At 45.6% G+C, this 22,370-nt stretch overlaps 1 protein-coding gene across 30 annotated transcripts in view; it reads right to left on the reverse strand.

Annotated features, from left to right (window-relative positions):
• The window catches only part of ZMYND8 (zinc finger MYND-type containing 8), a 140,066-nt gene that overhangs the window by 37,689 nt on the left and 80,007 nt on the right, over positions 1–22,370 (reverse strand). For all 30 annotated transcript variants that reach the window (XM_055545204.1, XM_055545188.1, XM_055545206.1 and 27 more), the window contains 2 exons: positions 19,308–19,789; positions 1,518–1,658 (listed from right to left, as the gene is read on the reverse strand). In XM_055545204.1, coding sequence (XP_055401179.1) covers positions 1,518–1,658; positions 19,308–19,789 — 623 coding nt within the window. The remainder of the gene's footprint in view (positions 1–1,517; positions 1,659–19,307; positions 19,790–22,370) is intronic.

Genomic DNA, 22,370 nt, shown 5'->3' on the forward strand with positions numbered 1-22,370 from the left:
AATTACACGTTCTGCCCTGACCTGGCCTGATCCAGGCCTCCACCTGCCCTCATGTCCTCTCCACCTAGGAATCTAGCAGGCATCTCAAACTTATGAAATCGAAAACTGAACCCTTGGCTCCTGTTTCTCCTGCTGTAATCAAATCTGTCCACCCAGGCACGACCCAGCAGATCTCCTTTGCGGGGCCCACTCTGGATACTGGTAGCAACAGCCTCCCCCGCGAGCTACAACAACTGAAAAATGTCTCCAGACATTGCCAAGTGTCCCCTGGGACAAGGCGGGGGGTTGGGGGTGGGGGGCTGTCCCTGGTGAAGAATGGCTGACACAGGCTAATTCCCAACACAGCACTCAGAGAGGTCCTTCTAAAATGCCCGGTCACATCACTCCTCTGCCCAGATGGCCCCACCTCAAAGTCCACAAGGTCACAGTGTTCTCTGACCTCAACACCTCACCTCCGCCCCTTCACCCACTGGGACGTGTCACTGGGCTTCCTTACCATTGCTACAAAACACCAAGTTCAGACTGATCCTAAGGCCCTGACATTCCTCTTCCTTCTAGAATATTCCTCCTAATACTGGAACGGTTATCTTTCCTTGTCAGACAAACCCTTGATGGGATATCACCTTCCCAGAGGCTTCCCCTAACCACTGCCTCTTGCTCCCCGCCGCCATCCTGCCCAGCTCTCCCCTTATCAAAGGAACGCCTTTTACCTTCCATGACGACATGACCTGTCTTGTTTTTCTTCAGTTTGATTATTATTTCTCCCTCTGTAGAACCTAGCTCCACAAGAGAGCAAGGCCCACACTGACCACTCTCTGCCCCAGGCCAAAAACAGTGCACAGCACATAACAGATGCTCAATCAAAATCCGGGCTCATGATGCAATGAATTAATAAAATAACTTCACAGTTGAGTGTTTAGCATTCCTGGTGCCAAGTTTTGTTAAAGACTTTGACCTGAGATAATGCTTTCGAAAGAATCTACTGAGACTCAGTAAGTTTTTTTAAAAAGAAAGTAAATACTGATTCATAAAACAATAGATACTATGTGTATACACATAACTTTAAATATACATGTTTACACATGTAAGAACTGGGCTGCTGTGGTCAAGGGCAAGTAAGGTGGTAAACACTGGCCTAAAGTATTTCAAAATAAAACAGCCTTGCATTTCAACAAGTGCCGAGCAATCCTGTGCCAGTTCCTTCTACTGATGTCTCTTCATCTCCACCCACTGTATCTTTTCAATATTTTGCACAGAGAAAAGAGTGGTTCAAGAACCACACACAAGGACTTCCCTGGTGGTGCAGTGGTTAAGACTCCATGCTTCTAATGCAGGGGGCATGGGTTCAACCCCTGGTCGGAGAACTAGGATCCCACATGGCCAAAAACAAATAAAATAAAATAAAATAAAAATACCAACCTTAAAAAAAAAGAACCACACACAAGAGAGAGGACATTTTAACTTGCAGAAACATGCATAGCTGCCACAGAAAGAAGCTTCCCAAAATTTCAACTGACCCAGGTTAAGATTCAGGATGCTTCCTGTGGTGGATGTCTTGTCCGTTTTCGTGGTGACTGGCGTTGATACTTGAGGAGAGAAAGGTTTTGGGCTGCCGGATAAACTCCCCGCTTGTCCTGTCTTGGTGGAGGCTGGTGAAGCTGAAAAAGCAGGTTACTTGTTAAAAGACAGATTTACAAATAAAGGAACACATCAAGCTTGTAGGTGTGGGGCAGAGAAGAGAGTACAGAAACTGTATTTGATTTCAACCAGACCCCCAGAGCACCATGGAGGGGATGAAGCGGGAAGAGCTGGCCATTTATTTCGAGCAAAGAGCTTTAACCCAATGTTAAACCGTTAAAGCCACGAAGGAAAAAGGCCACCCCAGTCATTCTATTAAACACAAAGCTCTAAGACAAATCGGCTAAGCTGCCACTGAAATTGGTTTGGCCCATTCACGGGTGTAAATCTCAAAATAAAGAGCGATTAAACCGGCCCCCACCACAGTCCAGATGCAGAGGCCAGAGCCAGGCTTACAAATGGCATGTCATCCGTTTGTGGGAGACACAGGGGCCGTGCGCACAGCCACGGCACCTGCCCCAGAGGCCAGCTTGACCCGCTGGGGGCTCGTGGGCTTCCCATTTCAAAGGTCCTGCGACGCTGAACGAAGCCAAACTCCACACCAGATGAAGTGAGGGAGTGTCTGGTCAATTATCTGCCTCCTCACTGGGTTTCAAACTCTTATAGGACAGAGTCATACCTATGCCCGAGTCGTTTAAAAAGAAGTTAAAATTCCCTACTTACTGCTCCCCTGAGCCCTGTCCGCTGGGTGGCGGGAGGCAGGACAGAAACCAAACCATTTAACAAAACAAAGCATTCGAATGGGCCAACTGGAACCTGCCAAGAATCTCTGAGATACCGCCCCTTTGCTGCAATGGCTCTATATTACTGGGCTGTCCTGTTACTATAAATATGTGACAGGGACTTTCCTGGTGGTCCAGTGGCTAAGACTCTGCGCTCTCAGTGCAGGGGGCCCAGGTTCTATCCCTGATCAGGGCATTAGATCCCATGTGTCGCAACTAAAGATCCTGAATGCCACAACTAAGACTCAGAGCAGCTGAAATAAACAAACATTCAAAAAACAAACAAACAACGTGTGACAGGCAACCAAATGATTGTCCATCCCCTCAGACGCACAGGAAACCTCAAGAAAGCTGTGGATGGTGACGGGTTTAGAATTGAGACATCCCGGGGACTTCACGCATGCTTAGACTCGCTGGTGGGTTCTTGCCTTGGTTTCCTTATCTGCCAAACAGGGATCCTCAAAGTGAAGATTTAATGGATTTAACTCTACATCAGGTTCAGCCAGTCAACCTACATGAGGTAGCCCCAGCTCCAGGGCCAAGACCTGCCAATGCTATTTTTAACACAACACAGTGGGAAAGACTCTAGACGTAGGGAGCAATGGATCCAAGCACAGATCAGGAGCCAGAAGCGAGGTTCAAATCCCAGCTCTGTGGCTGGCATACTACGTGACTTTGGGCAAGTGACTTAATGTCTCTGAATCTCCTTTCCTGATGGCTACAAGGAGGGACACTGATAATATAATACAAAAGGATCGATAAAAGTACCCAACTTGGGGACTTCCCTGGTGGTCCAGTGGCTAAGCCTCCATGTCCCAAGGCGGGGGGCCTGGGTTCAATCCCTGGTCAGGGAACTAGATCCCACATTCCACAACTAAGAGTTCCCATGCTGTAACTAAAGACCCCACATGCCACAATTAAAAGATCCTGAGTGCTGCAACTAACAGCCGGCACAGCCAAATAAGTCAAGTTTTTTAAAGTCACTAAAAAAACAACCAAAAAAGCACCTAACTCATCAACTATAAGGAACAAATAAATTCATCAATTATCTAAACACTGCCTTATCTCTATTAAGTACTATATTATCATCTGCTATTAGTATCATATAATTTCACCATTATTTCCCCATTAACCTCCAGGGTTTTGGTTTCAATCATCTAACCTGTGATTCTCAGCCAGGAGTGACTCTGCCCTCCAAGGAGCACTGGGCAGTGTCTATAAACTTTTTTGTTTGTCAAAGCTGGGGAGGGGGGGTGCTCTGGAATCTAGTAGGTAGAGACCAGGGATGCTGCTAAACATCCTATGATGTGTAACACAGCACTCCCCCTCAGAACAAATAATTATCTTTGGCCTCAAATGTTAACAGTGCTAAGGTTGATAAATCCATACAGGGATGAAGGAGGTGTGTCTCCAGGAAACCTTCACCTCATTTGCAAATAAGGTGAGGAGGCCAGAATGAGATAAGCAAATACATGCCAACTGGTGCTTAGCAAGTGCTCAATAAACATTTCACATTATCTTGAGAAATTAAATTGTTTAAAAATATAATCAGTTTTACTGGAAGGATTAAATGCCCTGCCCCAGCACCTGGCAGACAACATCCTCTCAAATCATGACCCTGATTCCCACTTGTTCTCTAACTGCAGGCACTCCAACAAGCAGAACTGCTTGTCACACAAAGAAGTAAGAATAAACAAAGATAAAGGCATTTTAAAAGATGTAAGTAGTACCAACAAAACCTTCAGCATTAGGACTTTAAAATTATGATTATTCATTCATGTCCATTGTTTCCAAAAGAGATAAGCAGTGGCTGAAAACATCAGGGTAGTGTGCTCCCTCCGCAAAGACTTAAGTCAGGGCCTTTTTAGTTGCATTCCCTTAAGTAAACGCACACAGCGCGGGCGGCTGCGACCGGCGCACATAGCGCGGCCGAGAGGAGCTACCCCACGTCCAAGGTCAGGGGCAGAAGCCGGGAGGACCCCATGCCCGAGGGGCGGCAGCCAAGAGGAGTCACCCCACGTCCGAGGTCAGGGGCAGAAGCCAGGAGGACCCCATGCCCGAGGGGCGGCAGCCAAGAGGAGTTACCCCACGTCCGAGGTCAGGGGCAGCGGCCGAGAGTACCAGGCTGCGATGGCGCAGGAACGGCGAGAGGAGCTACCCCACGTCCGAAGTCAGGGGCGGCAGCCGAGAGGAGGTACCCCGCGTCCGAAGTCAGGGGCGGCAGCCGAGAGTGCCAGGCTGCAACAGCGCAGGAGCACCGAGAGGAGCTACCCCACGTCCGACGCCAAGGGCGGCGGCGGGGAGGAGCTACCCCACGTCGAGCGGTGGCTGCGCCGGCGCAGGAGGGCCTAGAGGAGCTATTCCACGTTCCAGGTCAGGAGGGGCGGCGGTGAGGAGATACCCCTCCTCCAAGGTAAGGAGCAGCGGCTGCGCTTTGCTGGAGCAGTCGTGAAGAGATACCCCAGGTCCAAAGTAGGAGAAACCCAAGTAAGACGGTAGGTGTTGCGAGAGGGCATCAGAGGGCAGACACACTGAAACCATACTCACAGAAAACTAGTCAATCTAATCACACTAGGACCACAGCCTTGTCAATGAAACTAAGCCATGCCCGTGGGGCCACCCAAGACAGGCGGGTCATGGTGGAGAGGTCTGACAGAATGTGGTCCACTGGACAAGGGATTGCCTTGAGAACCCCATGAACAGTATATGAAAAGGCAAAATGATAGGATACTGAAAGAGGAACTCCCCAGGTCAGTAGGTGCTCAATATGCTACTGGAGATCAGTGGAGAAATAACTCCAGAAAGAATGAGGGATGGAGCCAAAGCAAAAACAATACCCAGTTGTGGATGTGACTGGTGATAGAAGCAAGGTCCGATGCTGTAAAGAGCAATATTGCATAGGAACCTGGAATGTCAGGTCCATGAATCAAGGCAAATTGGAAGTGGTCAAACGAGATGGCAAGAGTGAACGTCGACATTCTAGTTATCAGCGAACTAAAATGGATTGGAATGGGTGAATTTAACTCAGATGACCATTATATCTACTACTGCGGGCAGGAATCCCTCAGAAGAAATGGAGTGGCCATCATGATCAACAAAAGAGTCCAAAATGCAGTACTTGGATGCAATCTCAAGAATGACAGAATGATCTCTGTTCCTTTCCAAGGCAAACCATTCAATATCACAGTAATCCAAGTCTATGCCCCAACCAGTAACGCTGAAGAAGCTGAAGTTGAATGGTTCTATGAAGACCTACAAGACCTTTTAGAACTAACACCCCAAAAAGATGTCCTTTTCATTATAGGGGACTGGAATGCAAAAGTAGGAAGTCAAGAAACACCTGGAGTAACAGGCAAATTTGGCCTTGGAATACGCAATGAAGCAGGGCAAAGACTAATAGAGTTTTGCCTAGAGAATGCACTGGTCATAGCAAACACCCTCTTCCAACAACACAAGAGAAGACTCTACACATGGACATCACCAGATGGTCAACGCTGAAATCAGATTGATTATATTCTTTGCAGCCAAAGATGGAGAAGCTCTATACAGTCAACAAAAACAAGACCAGGAGCTGACTGTGGCTCAGATCATGAACTCCTTATTGCCAAATTCAGACTGAAATTGAAGAAAGTAGAGAAAACCAGTAGACAATTCAGGTATGACTTAAATCAAATCCCTTATGATTATACAGTGGAAGTGAGAAATAGATTTAAGGGACTAGATCTGATAGAGTTCCTAATGAACTATGGACAGAGGTTCGTGACACTGTACAGGAAACAGGGATCAAGACCATTCCATCAAGATCATGGAAAAGAAATGCAAAAAAGCAAAATGGCTGTCTGAGGAGGCCTTACAAATAGCTGTGAAAAGAAGAGAAGCGAAAAGCAAAGGAGAAAAGGAAAGATATAAGCATCTGAATGCAGAGTTCCAAAGAACAGCAAGAAGAGATAAGAAAGCCTTCCTCAGTGATCAATGCAAAACAACAGAATGGGAAAGACTAGAGATCTCTTAAATTAAGAGATACCAAGGGAACATTTCATGCAAAGATGGGCTCGAGAAAGGACAGAAATGGTATGGACCTAACAGAAGCAGAAGATATTAAGAAGAGGTGGCAAGAATACACAGAAGAACTGTACAAAAAAGAGCTTCACGACCCAGATAATCACGATGGTGTGATCACTGACCTAGAGCCAGACATCCTGGAATGTGAAGTCAAGTGGGCCTTAGAAAGCATCACTACAAACAAAGCTAGTGGACGTGACGGAATTCCAGTGGAGCTATTCTAAATCCTGAAAGATGATGCTGTGAACGTGCTGCACTCAATATGCCAGCAAATTTGGAAAACTCAGCAGTGGCCACAGGACTAGAAAAGGTCAGTTTTCATTCCAATCCCAAAGAAAGGCAATGCCAAAGAATGCTCAAGCTACCGCACAGTTGCACTCATCTCACACGCTAGTAAAGTAATGCTCAAAGTTCTCCAAGCCAGGCTTCAGCAATATGTGAACTGTGAACTTCCAGATGTTCAAGCTGGTTTTAGAAAAGGCAGAGGAACCAGAGATCAAAGTGCCAACATCCGCTGGATCATGGAAAAAGCAAGAGAGTTGCAGAAAAACATCTATTTCTGCTTTATTGACTATGCCAATGCTTTTGACTGTGTGGATCACAATAAACTGTGGAAAATTCTGAAAGAGATGGGAATACCAGAGCACCTGACCTGCCTCTTGAGAAACCTATATGCAGGTCAAGAAGAAACAGTTCAAACTGGACATGGAACAACAGACTGGTTCCAAATAGGAAAAGGAGTACATCAGGGCTGTATATTGTCATCCTGCTTATTTAACTTCTATGCAGAGTACATCATGAGAAACGCTGGACTGGAAGAAGCACAAGCTGGAATCAAGATTGCCAGGAGAAATATCAATAATCTCAGATATGCAGATGACACCACCCTTATGGCAGAAAGTGAAGAGGAACTCAAAAGCCTCTTGATGAAAATGAAAGTAGAGTGAATAAGCTGGCTTAAAGCTCAACATTCAGAAAATGAAGATCATGGCATCGGGTCTCATCACTTCATGGCAAATAGATGGGGAAACAGTGGAAACAATGTCAGACTTTATTTTGGGGGGTCCAAAATCACTGCAGATGGTGACTGCAGCCATGAAATTAAAAGACACTTACTCCTTGAAAGGAAAGTTATGACCAACCTAGATAGCATATTCAAAAGCAGAGACATTACTTTGCCAACCAAAGTCCGTCTAGTCAAGGCTATGGTTTTTCCTGTGGTCATGTATGTATGTGAGAGTTGGACTGTGAAGAAAGCTGAGCGCTGAAGAATTGATGCTTTTGAACTGTGGTGTTGGAGAAGACTCTTGAGAGTCCCTTGGAGTGCAAGGAGATCCAACCAGTCCATTCTGAAGGAGATCAGCCCTGGGATTTCTTTGGAAGGAATGATACTAAAACTGAAACTCCAGTACTTTGGCCACCTCATGCGAAGAGTTGACTCATTGGAAAAGACTCTGATGCTGGGAGGGATTGGGGGTAGGAGAAGAAGGGGACAACAGAGGATGAGATGGCTGGATGGCATCACTGACTCGATGGACGTGAGTCTCAGTGAACTCAGGGAGTTGGTGATGGACAGGGAGGCCTGGCGTGCTTCGATTCATGGGGTCGCAAAGAGTCGGACACGACTGAGCGACTGAACTGAACTTAACTGAAGTAAACGAGGGAGCCATGAAGTCTCAAGAGAGGGTCTTAACACACTCCAGAAGTTCTGCTTCTGGCTGCAGGCAACTCTGACAAGGAACTCGAACCCCAGAGGGTAGCAGGAACCAAAAGCCTGCAAAAGTGTGGGGTCACATGGAGAACTCAAGCAAGTAGAGTCCATATTTCCCTTCTTAACAGATCAAGTTACAAAAGCAAGAAGAAGCAGCCGGCAGGCAGTCTAGCAGAGCCCTCCCCGACTGAGAGCCTGCTGCAGGGAATTTACCAAAAACACAGGAGAGTCATTAGTTTTATAATTGTGTGTGTGTGTGTATATATATACGTGTATGTGTGTCTGTGTATATATTCACAGAGTTAAAAAAATAATTATTGGAAAAATGAGCCTTTAATTTCACAAAGTTTCCTTTGTTAATAAAACTTAAGTATTGAAGGTTTAAGAAACATGTCTAAACCATGCCTCACCCAACCTTCAGCAAGGCCTCTGCACACCACTTCGAAAATATAGCCAAATCTCCCCACTTATCTCTACCCCCATCTCCAGGGCTATTACCTTAGTCCGTGAATTCTGAACAGGGGTAATGTGGGCCCTCAAAATAGATCTTAGGGCCTGAAAAAAATCTTACTCTTTATATATATAAAGCGCATTCACAGTATGTAATGGGACATATAACACTTTCAAATTTCATGAGGGTCCACTCCTAGATATAGAGCCCAAAGAACTGAAAACTTGCACTCAAACAACACCTCAAAGCAGCCCTATTCAGCCCAAAGATGGAAACAACCCAAACATCCATCAACAGACAGGCCATGGTGCAAAAGAATGAAGTTCAGATGCGCGCTGCAATGTGGGTGAAAACATCATATGACGTGAGAGGAGCCAGACACAAAGGCCACGTTTTACAGGATTTCACTAAAATGAAGTATCCGGAATGGGCACATTCAAATAGAATGCAGCCTGGTGGCTGGCGGGGCTGGGCTCAGAGGATGGGGCGGGGGAGGCGGAGGGGTGGCTTGGTAGATACAGGATTTGATTCTGCAGTGACAGAAAAGTTTTGGATCGAGGTAACAGCGGTGAATGCACAATATCACACGACGTGGTGACCGCACTAAATACCGTTGAATTGTTGGCTTTTAAATGATCGATCTTCTGTTATGTGATTCTCACCTCCACTTAAAAAATTCACGGGAGAACCATTAGGAAGAAAGTGTCAAAAAAGGCTCCTTAGGGGGTGATAATCAATGGAAAAAAAAAAGGTTGGGAAACACTGCCCTTACCTACCATTTCCACAGAGACCCTGTAAAAGCTTCCCACTGGTCCCCCAACTGCCTGCCACAGCACCCCTCTCCCGGGGCACCTCCACCTAGCAGCTGTGAGCCACCTAAACAAGGAAAGGGAGCACCCAGGGGCATCCTGCCGGCCAGCATAAAATCCAAGGACCTTTCCTTGTCTCTTTCTGGAATCTCCAGCCACGTGGCCTTTTGTGCTTAGCCCTTCCAAGATCAAGTCTGCTCCTACCTCAAACCTTTACACTTGGACTTTCCCAGGAAAGACACCCTCCCCACTACCCACCACTCCCACTCAGATCATCCTGGCTGGCAGTCCTCTACATTTGGGTCCAACACCATCTCCTTGAAGCCCTCCCTGCTGGCCCCACCTAAGGTGGCCCCAGTGCCCCTTCTGCCTTGAGAATACCAGCTCCACAAGCACGGGCTCCTTGCCGGCCTCTGACACTGCCAGGCACCGGAGATGACAGAATGAGTCAATATGTGAGATGATTAATTGAAGAATCAGGTCTCCATTTCTCTTCTCGTGACTGTGGTCACAATAAGCAATAAAGAAATGATAATGACAATCAAAATGAAACCTCTCTCATACACAGGTGCCAATGTACACCATCTCCTCGATATTCTGCAGCGTTCTGAGTGATTAAGCATCCAAGAAAGAAACATGGATAAGCAGCCCACAGAAAAAAATACAAAAGCTCAAGAAGCACATTTAGAGAGAAACTTGAGTTGGATATAAATAAAGGTAAACTCAGCTAACAGGCACAGAGATAAATAGATACAGTCTGTCTATTTATAGGCTCTATCCTACAGCCTCTTCATCTGCATGGTACACTTGTTACAAAAAATAACAACTTGGGCCTTCCCTCGTGGTCCAGGGACTCTGTGTTCCCAGTGCAGGGGGCCTGGGTTTGACCCCTGGTCAGCCTACTAGAGCCCACATGCCTCAACTAAGAGTTCGCATATGGCAATTAAAAAAAATCCCGCATGCCACAATAAAGACTGAAGGTCTAGCGTGCTGCAACTAAAACCTGAAGCAGTCAAATAAATATTTTTAAAAAATAAAAATGAAACATACAGGGAATTCCCTGGCAGCCCAGTGGTGAAGACTCTGCATTTTCATTGCCAAGGGCCTGGGCTGGACCACAAGTCACACAGTACAGCCAAAAAATAAGAAGTGTGGAAAAAAGAGAGGGAGGTAAAATCAAGTGTACAGAAATGCTCCCATATGTGTAAAGACTTTCCAAAAGCAGTCCCACATCCTTAGATGAATGCATACTTTTTTTTTCCTATCAGCACATTCTATAGCCATAGAAACTTTGGAGAAAAACTGGAGCCCAGAATTCAAAGATTAACAACAAAAAAAAAACCTTTACCTTTTCTTATATACCTTTCTCACCTGCTCTAATATTGCCTGGGCTTCATTTTGTTTTAATTCTAACCATATGCATTTAGTCGTTTCATCATTTTTTTTAAATAAAGTCAACTAGAGGCATTTAGATTATGGACCATTTTGCTCTTTTTAAAATGCTTTTACTATGGTTTTGTTGTGGGGGAGAAGCATTAAATCGGGTGCAAAAATATATTAATATAAAAAATGTAAGGAAGTGAGAGGAATTCTGTATGATTCCAGTAACATTCAATAGATATGTTCTTGAAGACTTTTATTTGTGACCATCTAGAGAAACATGTAAAATACTAAGCTGGCCAAAACACCTTCAGCACTGGGGGTTAGAAAGTGAGCAAGGACTCTCTCTCCCTCTCTCTCTCTATATATTTATATATAGTTGACATTAAGAAAACAAGTTGATGTATCTGTTTAAAACATCTGCATTCGTATGATTTCATAAAATCTACCTACTACTATTGATAATGAGAACTGTTGTTGATGTTTAGTCACTAAGTCATGTCCAACTCTTTTCAACCCCATGGACTGTAGCCCTCCAGAGTCCTCTGTCCACGGGATTTCCCAGGCAAAGGATACTGGAGTGGGTTACCATTTCCTTCTCCAGGGGGTCTTCCTGACCCAGGGATCAAACCTGTGTCTCCTGCATTGGCAGGCAGATTCTTTACCACTGATCCACCAGAGAAGCCCAATAAAAAGTGCATGCAAATAAAATGATGTCCAAGACACAATGCCAAGTTGAAAGAAGCAAAAAGTTCAGTATGATCCCATTCTATCACACACATAAAAATAATTTTTCTTACTGTCATCATCAATGTGATTACACACGTTAAAAATCTGAAGGACCACCCAATTCTTACTAGCTGTCACCTCTCAGGATGGAATAATGGACTATTTATTCTACAATGTTAAAATTTCAGAGGAATATTTTATATTCAGGGGGAAATGATGAAATATAAATATTGAAGAGATTCAAACCTGAAGGCTGAGCAAAGTTTTATCCGTGCTGAAAATCAAAAGCATGGTACCTACATCCATGATTTCCGATGAGGACTGGAGAGATGACCGTGTGTGACAATGTCTGGAGAGGTTCTGACCACGGCAGGGGTACAGACTGGCATCAAATGGGTGGAGGTCAGGGGTGCTGCAGGGCACAGGACAGCCCCACCACACAGAAACACCCGGCCCAAAATGTCAGTAGTGCTGGGGTTGAGAAGCCCTGTTTTAAATCACTCTAGACATTTTCAAAAGCAGAAAGACATTTGGAAATGCTCGTTTCAATTATGCCTTCAAATGGATGCCAATCCTTTTATTAAGCCATAAATCTTGCCCAAAGGAAGACCTAATTGCCTTTGAAGTCACAAATAATTTAATCAGATAATCTACTTTGATGTACAATTCACGAGTGCCGGCTAAAATACATCATTTATTATCTACATTTACAAAACCCCCAGCCTGTGCTAAGTGCCCTTTTGACTATATGAAATGTAAGTTGCAGAATTAAACTAGAAAAAAGGGGCCCTTTCCTCCCACGCACCCCACCACTCTGGGTGCGGTAGCCGGTGGAGGAGTCATGGTTCATGCTTCAGCTCCTCTTCTTACAGAACTTTGGAAGCAACCTGTACATTCAAAGGGCTGCGGGCATCTTGCACCGCTCTTGGTGGCTTGTACAAAGGACCTATATAGCACAGAATCACTGGATGATCAGTACAGGACAGAAATGCTGCTCTAGATGGTTATTTAGTAACATGGAAAAGCAGTCAGAACACAGTTTTATTTTCCTCAGATCAGCTTTAGTCGCTCTGTCGTGTCCCACTCTTTGGGGCCCCATGGGCTATGGCTCGCGCCAGGCCCCTCTGTCCATTGAATTCTCCAGGCAAGAATACCAGAGTGGGCAGCCATTCCCTTCTCCAGGGGATCTTTCCAACCCAGGGATCGAACTAGGGCATCCCACATTGCAGGCAGATTCTTCACCACCTGAGCCAGCAGGGGAGCCCATTCAGAATACAAGGCTAAGTTAAATAGGTCCACACGAAAGAGGTGGTCCACGAGGCAAACAGTTCACAGACGCATTTGATGCAGCCTGTAGTTTTTTCACTTGTCTTGGTTTGTAAGATCCCACAGCATGTGCGATCTTAGTACCCCAACAAGGATTGAACCATGCCCCCTGTATTGGGAGAGCAGAGTCTTAAATCACTAGACCACCAGGGAAGTCCCTCTGAGCTATTTTTAAAAATGGAAGATAACGTGTAAAAGCTGGGGTAGTCTGCATTTTAAAAAATATTTGGGATTTCTCTTGAACAACACAGAAATGTGGCAACACTGAGCCAACCTTCCCACTTGGCTAGAACCAGCAAGGGGAGAGGGCCGCCAGTGACTTTAAAAATGCACAGGTCTCTAGCTCAGCACACACATACAGAAGAGTCAGTACTGCTTTGAGAAGCGTTACAGACACAGGCACCCATGAGTTGGTTAAATGGTCGTGAAGACAAGCAGATTTCTGCTTCAGTTCAGTCCCTGTCACTTCCAATCCTCGCTTATTTCTGTATCTGCCTGATCTCCCAAAGTACTTGAATTTTCAACTTGGCATATGATTGTGTCAACCAACATAGAAAAAAGCTCAGGACGGGGAATTCCCTGGAAGTCCAGTACTTAGGACTCCTCATGTTCACTGCCAAGGTTCGATCCCTGGTCGAGGAACTAGGATCCAGCATGCCGTGTGACAAAAAAGAAAAAGTTCAGGAAACAATCTCTGAGGGCTGACTGTGGAAGGTGGGATTATCCCTGACTTTAGTTTTTCTAACTAACCATTGGTTTATGACAAATACATATTGATTTCACAGGACAAAGTGTATACGAAACCATCTTCCTTTTTCCCTGGAGTAACCCATGTGGAGCTGCAAGACCAAAGAACCACCATTAGCCCAGAGGCTGGTGAAAGCCAGGCCCCAGGATTCTTACCCTAATACATATTAATTGTAATTTTATATGTATAATTTCAATATGCATATAAAATGCAACAGGATCCTGCAAGCAAAATACTGGCAAGGCATCAATTCTGGCCAGGAGGTCTAGATAGAGGAAGCAGACAAAGCATGGAGAATAAACTACTCTGACCTGTAACATGACAAGATTCCAGGAGTGAACAGCTTCTGGCTGACCAAAGTGCTCCTCGAAGACTAAAACCAGCCCTGAGGATTACAGACACATGATTCTGAGCTCCTCAATGCCCTAAACAAAAGGAGGGTTTCTAAACTCTCATGAAATTTTTATCTAATAACTTATTTCAATGTGTACGTTTATGCTGCAGACTATAAATTTTTCCCTGCTGAAACTAATGTTTTGCAATCCTATGACAAGCTACTATTTTAATACAATCTTAGACAAAACACAGTCTTGTCTCACTTACATTCTCAATGATTGTGGGGGCATGTCAACAAATATCCCATGTCTTCTTCCACTAAATGCTATTATCACTGCCAACAGCAGAGGGCAGTGGCACGCAGGGCAAAGAAAGCCAGTCTCAGAATCTGGCTGTGGAACCCCCTCATTCTTCTCAGAGACCTCACCTTGCCTTCTGTAAAAGGAGGAGAGTGACTCAGAGTTTCTCTTACTTTGCACCACATATTGGCAAACCAACCCATGTTGCCTGCAAGCTAAGAAGGGTGCTGTTCTTGTTTCGTCACCAAGTCGCGTCCAACTCTTTTTGACCCCATGGACTGTAGCTCGCCAGGCTCCTCTGTCCATGGGATTTTCCAGGCAAGAATACTGGAGTGGGTAGCCATTTCCTTCTCCTGGGGATCTTCCCGACCCAGGGATCGAACCTGTGTGTCCTGCATTGGCAGGCAGATTCATTACTGCTGAGTCACTTGGGAAACCAAGAAGGGTATTTACCACTTTTAAGTGGTTTAGGGGAGAAAAAAAGGATTCATAGCTCCTGAAAACATAACAGTCATATGGAATTCAAATTTCAGTATTCCAGTCACATACTTACTGCCTATGGCTATTTTAGTAACACAAACAAGGTGTTGAATAATTGCAGAGTTGTGACACGAGACCTACAAAGCCTAAAATATTTACCATCTGGCTCCAGAAAGGGGACAGTTTCTAAAACTAAAAAGATTTTTAATAAATACCTTCTCTTCCTACACTACTCATTGGCTGCCTAACTAATGATCAGCAAAATAACTCAGACACATACTAGCAAGCAGATTATGTTTCGCGAAACAGATTTTAAATTCTACTGAAACGGGGCATCTGCTAACTCACCATCTCAAAAGTCACTCAAATAATGAGGAACTTTGTCAGGAATTCTGGCATCATTTCAACCTCTGCCCCTCTCGAGGGATGAGAGAAGTTTAATTAAACCCACGATATGTGTTCCTCACACTCCTCTGAACTGTGTTTCCTGAAATATGGTGTAGAAACATCCACAGTGGTTCACGGACCAACATGTTTTACTTTACAAGCTATGTGCTAATTTCATGTACATTAGGGGAAAAAAAAAAAAAAACAGCAAGCAATTTAAACACATGAGCTTGTGTATTTTATTTAGCTTTACATGAAGCTAAATTGTGAATCTAATATATAAGAATATAATAAAACAGGTGGTATGCACACTATAGCAAACAAAAAAATCATGGGTGATAAAAAGTTCAGTTCAGTTCAGTCGCTCAGTCGTGTCCGACTCTTTGCGACCCCATGAATCGCAGCACACCAGGCCTCCCTGTCCATCACCAGCTCCTGGAGTTCACCCAAACTCATGTGCATCGAGTCGGCGATGCCATCCACCCATCTCATCCTCTGTCGTCCCCTTCTCCTCCTGCCCCCAATCTCTCCCAGCATCAGGGTCTTTTCCAATGAGTCAACTTTTTCCATGAAGTGGCCAAAGTATTGGAGTTTCAGCCTCAGCATCAGTCCTTCCAATGAACACCCAGGACTGGTCTCCTTTAGGATGGACTGGTTGGATCTCCTTGCAGTCCAAGGGACTCTCAAGAGTCTTCTACAACACCACAGTTCAAAAGCATCAAGATGGACGGAGGTACGTGACATTGTACAGGAGGAGACAGGAATCAAGACCATCCCCATGGAAAAGAAATGAAAAAAAGCAAAATGGCTGTCTGAGGAGGCCTTACAAATAGCTGTGAAAAGAAGAGAAATGAAAAGCAAAGGAGAAAAGGAAAGATATTCCCATTTGAATGCAGAGTTCCAAAGAATAGCAAGGAGAGATAAGAAAGCCTTCCTCAGTAATCAATGCAAAGAAATAGACGAAAACAATAGAATGGAAAAGACTAGACATCTCTTCAAGAAAATTAGATACCAAGGGAACATTTCATGCAAAGATGGGCTCGATAAAGGACAGAAATGGTATGGACCTAACAGAAGCAGAAGATATTAAGAAGAGGTGGCAAGAATACACAGAAGAACTGTACAAAAAAGAGCTTCACGACCCAGATAATCACGATGGTGTGCTCACTCACCTAGAGCCAGACATCCTGGAATGTGAAGTCAAGTGGGCCTTAGAAAGCATCACTACGAACAAAGCTGGTGGACGTGATGGAATTCCAGTGGAGCTATTCCAAATCCTGAAAGATGATGCTGTGAAAGTGCTGCACTCAATATGCCAGCAAATTTGGAAAACTCAGCAGTGGCCACAGGACTGGAAAAGGTCAGTGTTCATTCCAATCCCAAAGAAAGGCAATGCCAAAGAATGCTCAAGCTACCGCACAATTGCACTCATCTCACACGCTAGTAAAGTAATGCTCAAAATTCTCCAAGCCAGGCTCCAGCAATACGTGAACTGTGAACTTCCAGATGTTCAAGCTGGTTTTAGAAAAGGCAGAGGAACCAGAGATCAAAGTGCCAACATCCACTGGATCATGGAAAATGCAAGAGAGTTCCAGAAAAACATCCATTTCTGCTTTATGACTATGCCAAAGCCTTTGACTGTGTGGATCACAACAAACTGTGGGAAATTCTAAAAGAGATGGGAATACCAGAGCACCTGACCTGCCTCTTGAGAAACCTATATGCAGGTCAGGAAGCAACAGTTCAAACTGGACATGGAACAACAGACTGGTTCCAAATAGGAAAAGGAGTACATCAGGGCTGTATATTGTCACCCTGCTTATTTAACTTATATGCAGAGCACATCATGAGAAACGTTGCGCTGGAAGAAGCACAAGCTGGAATCAAGATTGCCGAGAGAAATATCAATAACCTCAGATATGGAAAGTTCAGGCAACAGTAATTCATGGGATTGCTGCCCATTGCTGCTTTCTCAAGCAGTAGGATTTCAATAGGAACTCAGAGGCTGAGGAGCTTGTGTGATTATACATCATATGTTGTTAACTTGGCTTAAATGAAATCATGTCATGGAATAAAGTAAGCCTTTAAGGACTCTGGTCAGAAACAAGGGGGCAAAGGGCAAGCTTTTTTCTGAAGCTATGTCAACAGAAGTTATGTCATCCCAGAACAAAGCTCTTAACTCAACCTTGAATCCGTCAACCACGTGGCTGGATCAGAACTGAAGAAGAGACTGCAGCCTTTACTCTGAAGAATCAAAAGCCGCTGGTGATGAACTCTGCTCCACCTAGAGCCATTCAGAGCAGCTACAAGCAGTACTTGAAAATAAGCGGCTACCCAGAAAGAAGCCACAGCGTGAACCAAAATGAGTAGAAATCTTCTGAGTTCACCATTGACTAAGGCGTCATCATTTATCTTCTGGGGATATTGATGTTCTCTTAACTGATGCCTGCTCCTCTTTTTTTGGGAGGGGGAGGGGAGGGGGGTGCCATGCAGCTTGTGGAATCTTAGTTTCCCAACAAGGGATCGAACCCAGACCCCAGCAGCGAGACCTTGGAGTCCTAACCACTGGACCACCAGGAAATTCCCGATGCCTGCTCCCTCAAGAGTTCTCTGTGAAGGAAAGAAGGGAAAGAGGAAAGGAGGGAGGTGGGGAGAGGGGCTGATCTGAAAGGCTATCCAAGGGTAATGCTCTGGCCAGAAGCCTAAATACTGGTGGTCGAACCTGTGGATGTGCTTTATTCATCCTGGCAAATATCTTAAGACAGTTTGAGCTGAACTTTCATAACTGGCGAGTCTACATAAAAAGGCAGATTCCCCATTTCTCTATAAAAATGTTAAAACGTGAAAACCCTAAGTCCACATTTCTGGGCAGCAACCATGGGCTGAAACCCTTGAGAATGGGGCCTGTACCTGAGGTTCACCAACAGTGTCCTCAGCCCAGAGCCTGCAGGCTGCCTGCGTCCAGCATCGCGTTTAGTGTAAAGCTTTGTTTTCTTCCCTGTGCCTCTCAGAGCACAAGAAAGAGCAAACAGTAAAGGCCACGTTTCAAGAAAAATGACAGTAAACCCATTTCCTTGAGGAAACCATAAAGTTCTCACAGGGTTTTTTTTTTTTTTTAATATTTATTTATCTAGCCGCACCAGGTCTCAGCTGCGGCATGCGGGATCTAGTTCCCTGACCTGGGTCCCCTGCATTGGGAGCTCAGAGTCCCAGCCACTGGACCACCTGGGAAGCCCCCTCATAGGTTTTTAACATGCAACTGAATTATGTCTGGATAGAAAAGAATTCAATTTAAGTCATCCTTGCTTTTGTCACACTCAGCCAGCACCCCTCCCTTGCAGCACCCCTCCGGATCCGTATCAGCACGGGACGAGTGACTACCAGAATAACAGAGCAGCCAACATTTTTGTAGCACTTATTATCTTAGGTACTATTCTAAACCCCTTATGTATATCGTTCATTAATCCTCACAAGAAACACTGAGGCAGGGCCTATCATTATGGCTGTGTTACAGGAGAGGAAACCAAGGCATGGGAGGGTCAGGCGCCTTGCCTGAAGCCACAGAGCTAGTAAATGACAGAGCTGGGACCTGATCCGAGACCAGCATCCTCCTCCTTCACCTCTGCTACAGCAGCCAGGCTGCAAGATGCAACATGACTGTTAACCTGAGTGGGACGCGGGGAGGAGTGGACTGGGACCATTCAAGAAGTGGGAGTCCTCTGCTCTCTCTGGGGAGAGAATATTCTTGTTTCCCTTACATGTTTCTCTAATATTTGAGCCTTCAGTAATGCGAGTATCTGGTTTTGATAGAAAAATACTGTTTCCATTAAAATAAAATTCTTGAGAAAGAAAAAAACGATTGCAGGAAGTTGTGATTCATCTCCGAGGCATTTGAACTGAACTCTGAAGGATTTCTGGCCACCTCTGCCCACTTCTAGGAATGACCTCCAGCTGGCCTTTGGGGAACGCTTTTCTCATTTGTGGGGCTGTGCTGCAGTCCATGGGGTCACAAAGGGGCAGACACGACGTAGCGACTGAATGACAACAGCAAGAATCCCAGTGGGTTTACTCACTTAAAATTTAAAATCAGCTCCACTGGGATGAGATTCCCCCCACCCAGCTCCCTCTGACTCTGATGCTCACCAGGTAGTCAGGGCCAGACAGGTGTCCCCCAGATGAGAACCCCTGTGTCGCAGGGACCCCCTGCACCCTCTCTCCCTGGGGCTGACCTGTGCTCTTGTCCAGGAAGTCCATGGACTCTTCACTGGCGCTGAAGTGGCTGGATGTGGCCTTCTTCTCAGTGTCCTGCTCCACGTCGGAGCCCGTGTGCACGGAGGAGTTTGTACTCATAGGGGAGCGCGGCATGTCGGACAAGGAGATCCTGCGGCCTGCACCCCCACTCAGCATTGGCTTGCTCATCAGGATCTTGGGCGACGCCGTCATGTCAAAGCTGAGCTTGACCTTCTCCTGCTTGTCCATCTTGGCGGCACCAGCACCGGGGTTGGAGGGGTCGAGCAGCATTTGGTACTGGCTGTTGGGCGTGTAGGGTGTCCTGAATGGAGAGTAATTAAAAACCCCAAACTTCCGGCGGATGTTCTCCACGTAAACCTCCATCTCTTGCATTGCACTGTTGAAGATGCTTTTAGTCTTTTTCACAGAAAAAGGAATTTCTTTAGACATGAGGTAGCAATTATTTATTGGAACCCAGGCCCTGGGAGCACAAAAGAGAAAGGGAGTTTAAATCAGCCTTGGTCATTTCCAAGATTTTTAAGTTTTTTTTTTTTTTTTTTTATACAAATTTGATTGTGCAAGAACACTTAAGTTGAGATCTGCCCTCTTAACAAATGTACTCTCTTAACAAGTGTATCATACATTACTGCTGTGTCAACGGAAAAACAACACAGCCTAAAAGTTGAGAATTATGTTTTATTTGGCGGACAAAACTGAGGACTTCAGCCCAGGACGCAGCCTCTCAGATCACACTGAGAGATTGCTCCAAAGAGGCAAGGGAGGAGTCAGGATATACAGGAGATTTTTTGCAACAAAGACCAGGTAGCCAGAACTTCAAAAGATTCCTATTAAAGAAAAACCAGGTATCTCGTGTTAAGGAATTCAGCATTTTTCTCAGTCTGGGAAGATGCACGAGTCTGGGTTCACTGAAATCTTTCCTCTGACATGCAGCTTAGCTATCTGGGGCTTTCTCAGCCTGAGTCCCCTCAGGGTGCACCGCTGGGGGTCGGCTGCAGCGGCTGAGCGCTTGGCAGCCGAGTACCCATTTGTCTCCATCCTAAGCTCCCTCAGGGTTCATCATCTGGGAGTCTGTACTGGCTTGATGGCAGTACCTTCCTTTGCCTACTGATAGAGCAGGCAACATTTTTTAAACAGCTAGCTGTAGGTATATGCTGCTACTGCAGCTCTCTAAAGCTTATTCAGGTTGTTTAATTGAAACTTTGTATCTGTTAATCAGTAGTCTCCCTTTTTCCCCAGTCCTCAGCCCCTGAACCTGACTATCTCAGATACCTCCTACAAATGGAATCACGCAGTATTCGTGGAACTGGCTTATTCCACTTTGCCCAAAGTCCTTCTGATACAGCCGTGATGCTTCATCTTTCTTAAGGCAGAACAGTATCCACTGTGTGCAGAGACCACATTTACTCCATCCATTCATCTCTCGATGGCCACCTAGGTTGTTTCCAGAACGGTGTTTTTTCTTTTTTTCCTTAACGCAAACCAAATTATCCTGGTGGAATTACCAAGATTCTTAAACACGTATTCCATTTTTAAAAAATGACTTGGTTTGAATGGTTAATTAACAATTCACTTAACAGGCATGTTCTGTCACAAGGACGGAATGTGAACAAGACACTCAGCTACATTAAAAGGCTCAATAGCTTAGTCAGTTTAATCCATTAAAAAAATAATAAATCCCCTTTGCCTCTGGGTTGGTAGAGAGTAAGAAAACAGTCTGGATCCTAGACCACACCTCCGAGAAGATAATTATTCCCCAAATCTCACTCTCATGCACTCAGACATAAAGAGGTTTCTTTTCTCTCTTAAAACTGCGATTCTCCATGGGACTAGAAGGAAAGGTTGGAAAACCACAACCCTAAAAGGGGTGCATGGTTCTGAACATGAGATAATTCACATGGAAAAAATGGGAAAACAGACTATTAGCCTTGGGGTATAAGCCCTTCAACTCTTGATTCAGGCTAGTTCTGTCTTCCTACCATCAACCTTCACATCCTAGTGTGCTCTGCAGAAATCCACTAGAACGTGAGCTGCTTTTCTGGAATCAGCCACCCAAGTGAAGGCAGGCAGGAGATGGAAACAAAACCACCATGCTCTGGGGAAGGCAAGAGTGGATATACGAGCGTTGGGGGTGTGCCTTTGTGATACTTGATGCCCCTAAGCCTCAACCCAGCGTATAGATGGGAATCTGGTAGGAATAAGCGTTTCCAAGGAGACCTCAGGGATTTCATAGACCATAAACTCAACTCAGGTACAAAGCCATGGGGAGCAACGTGGACTTAGTGGGGAGAGCAGGTGGGAAACTCACACCCAGTCTAATGCAAGGACCCCCTACTCAGGTGCTATCAAAGTGCCTTGGGAATTTGGACCCAACACCAAGTCTTCCAAAATTTTAAAGTAGAAAATAGAAACTTTTTATCTTCTCTTGTACCCAAATGTTAAGAGCATCTCCTTCCTATTTTTTAAGAGAAAACCACCAAGGAGAAACAAAGCCTGGCCATGGGGCAGAGTCCAGGGCACAGGCTGGCTGCCCACAGCTCACAGCTCTTGGTGATGCTAGGTCACGATGCAAATGAACATGGAACCCCTCAAAATACCCACCTGCGCCCTCAGAGTGCTGGAAACCACCCTCTTCTCATCCGCTCCCACTCACTGCTGTCATTCTGCAGAGGCCCGAGGAAACAAAGGTGCAGCCAGGCAGAACGAGGGCTGGGCAGGAGCCAGATGCCCCAGGGCCAGCGTCTGTGGGGCCTCTGGGGCTTTCAGTCGAGTGGGCAGGAGTCCGGACCAAAATGGGGCTCTGAGGAGCAGCGGGGAGCCCCAGGCGGCCCCGACAGCTGATGCCCCTTCGCTGGGCCAGCCTCCACTCTGTCGGTGAGGTGGAGATGAGCCCCTGCCTGGAGGGGTGCTGGGGAGACGCATCTGACCGCTACCCTGCACCCCCAGGAGCTGAGCAGCCACAGTCACTGGGGTTGTACCCTCTCCCATTTTTGTCCGGCACTGGTATCCTAAGTTCCATGAAGTTATTTTACAAGTGATTTCAG

The sequence above is a fragment of the Bubalus kerabau genome, chromosome 13, assembly GCF_029407905.1.
Source record: "Bubalus kerabau isolate K-KA32 ecotype Philippines breed swamp buffalo chromosome 13, PCC_UOA_SB_1v2, whole genome shotgun sequence".
Lineage (NCBI taxonomy): Eukaryota > Metazoa > Chordata > Mammalia > Artiodactyla > Bovidae > Bubalus > Bubalus kerabau.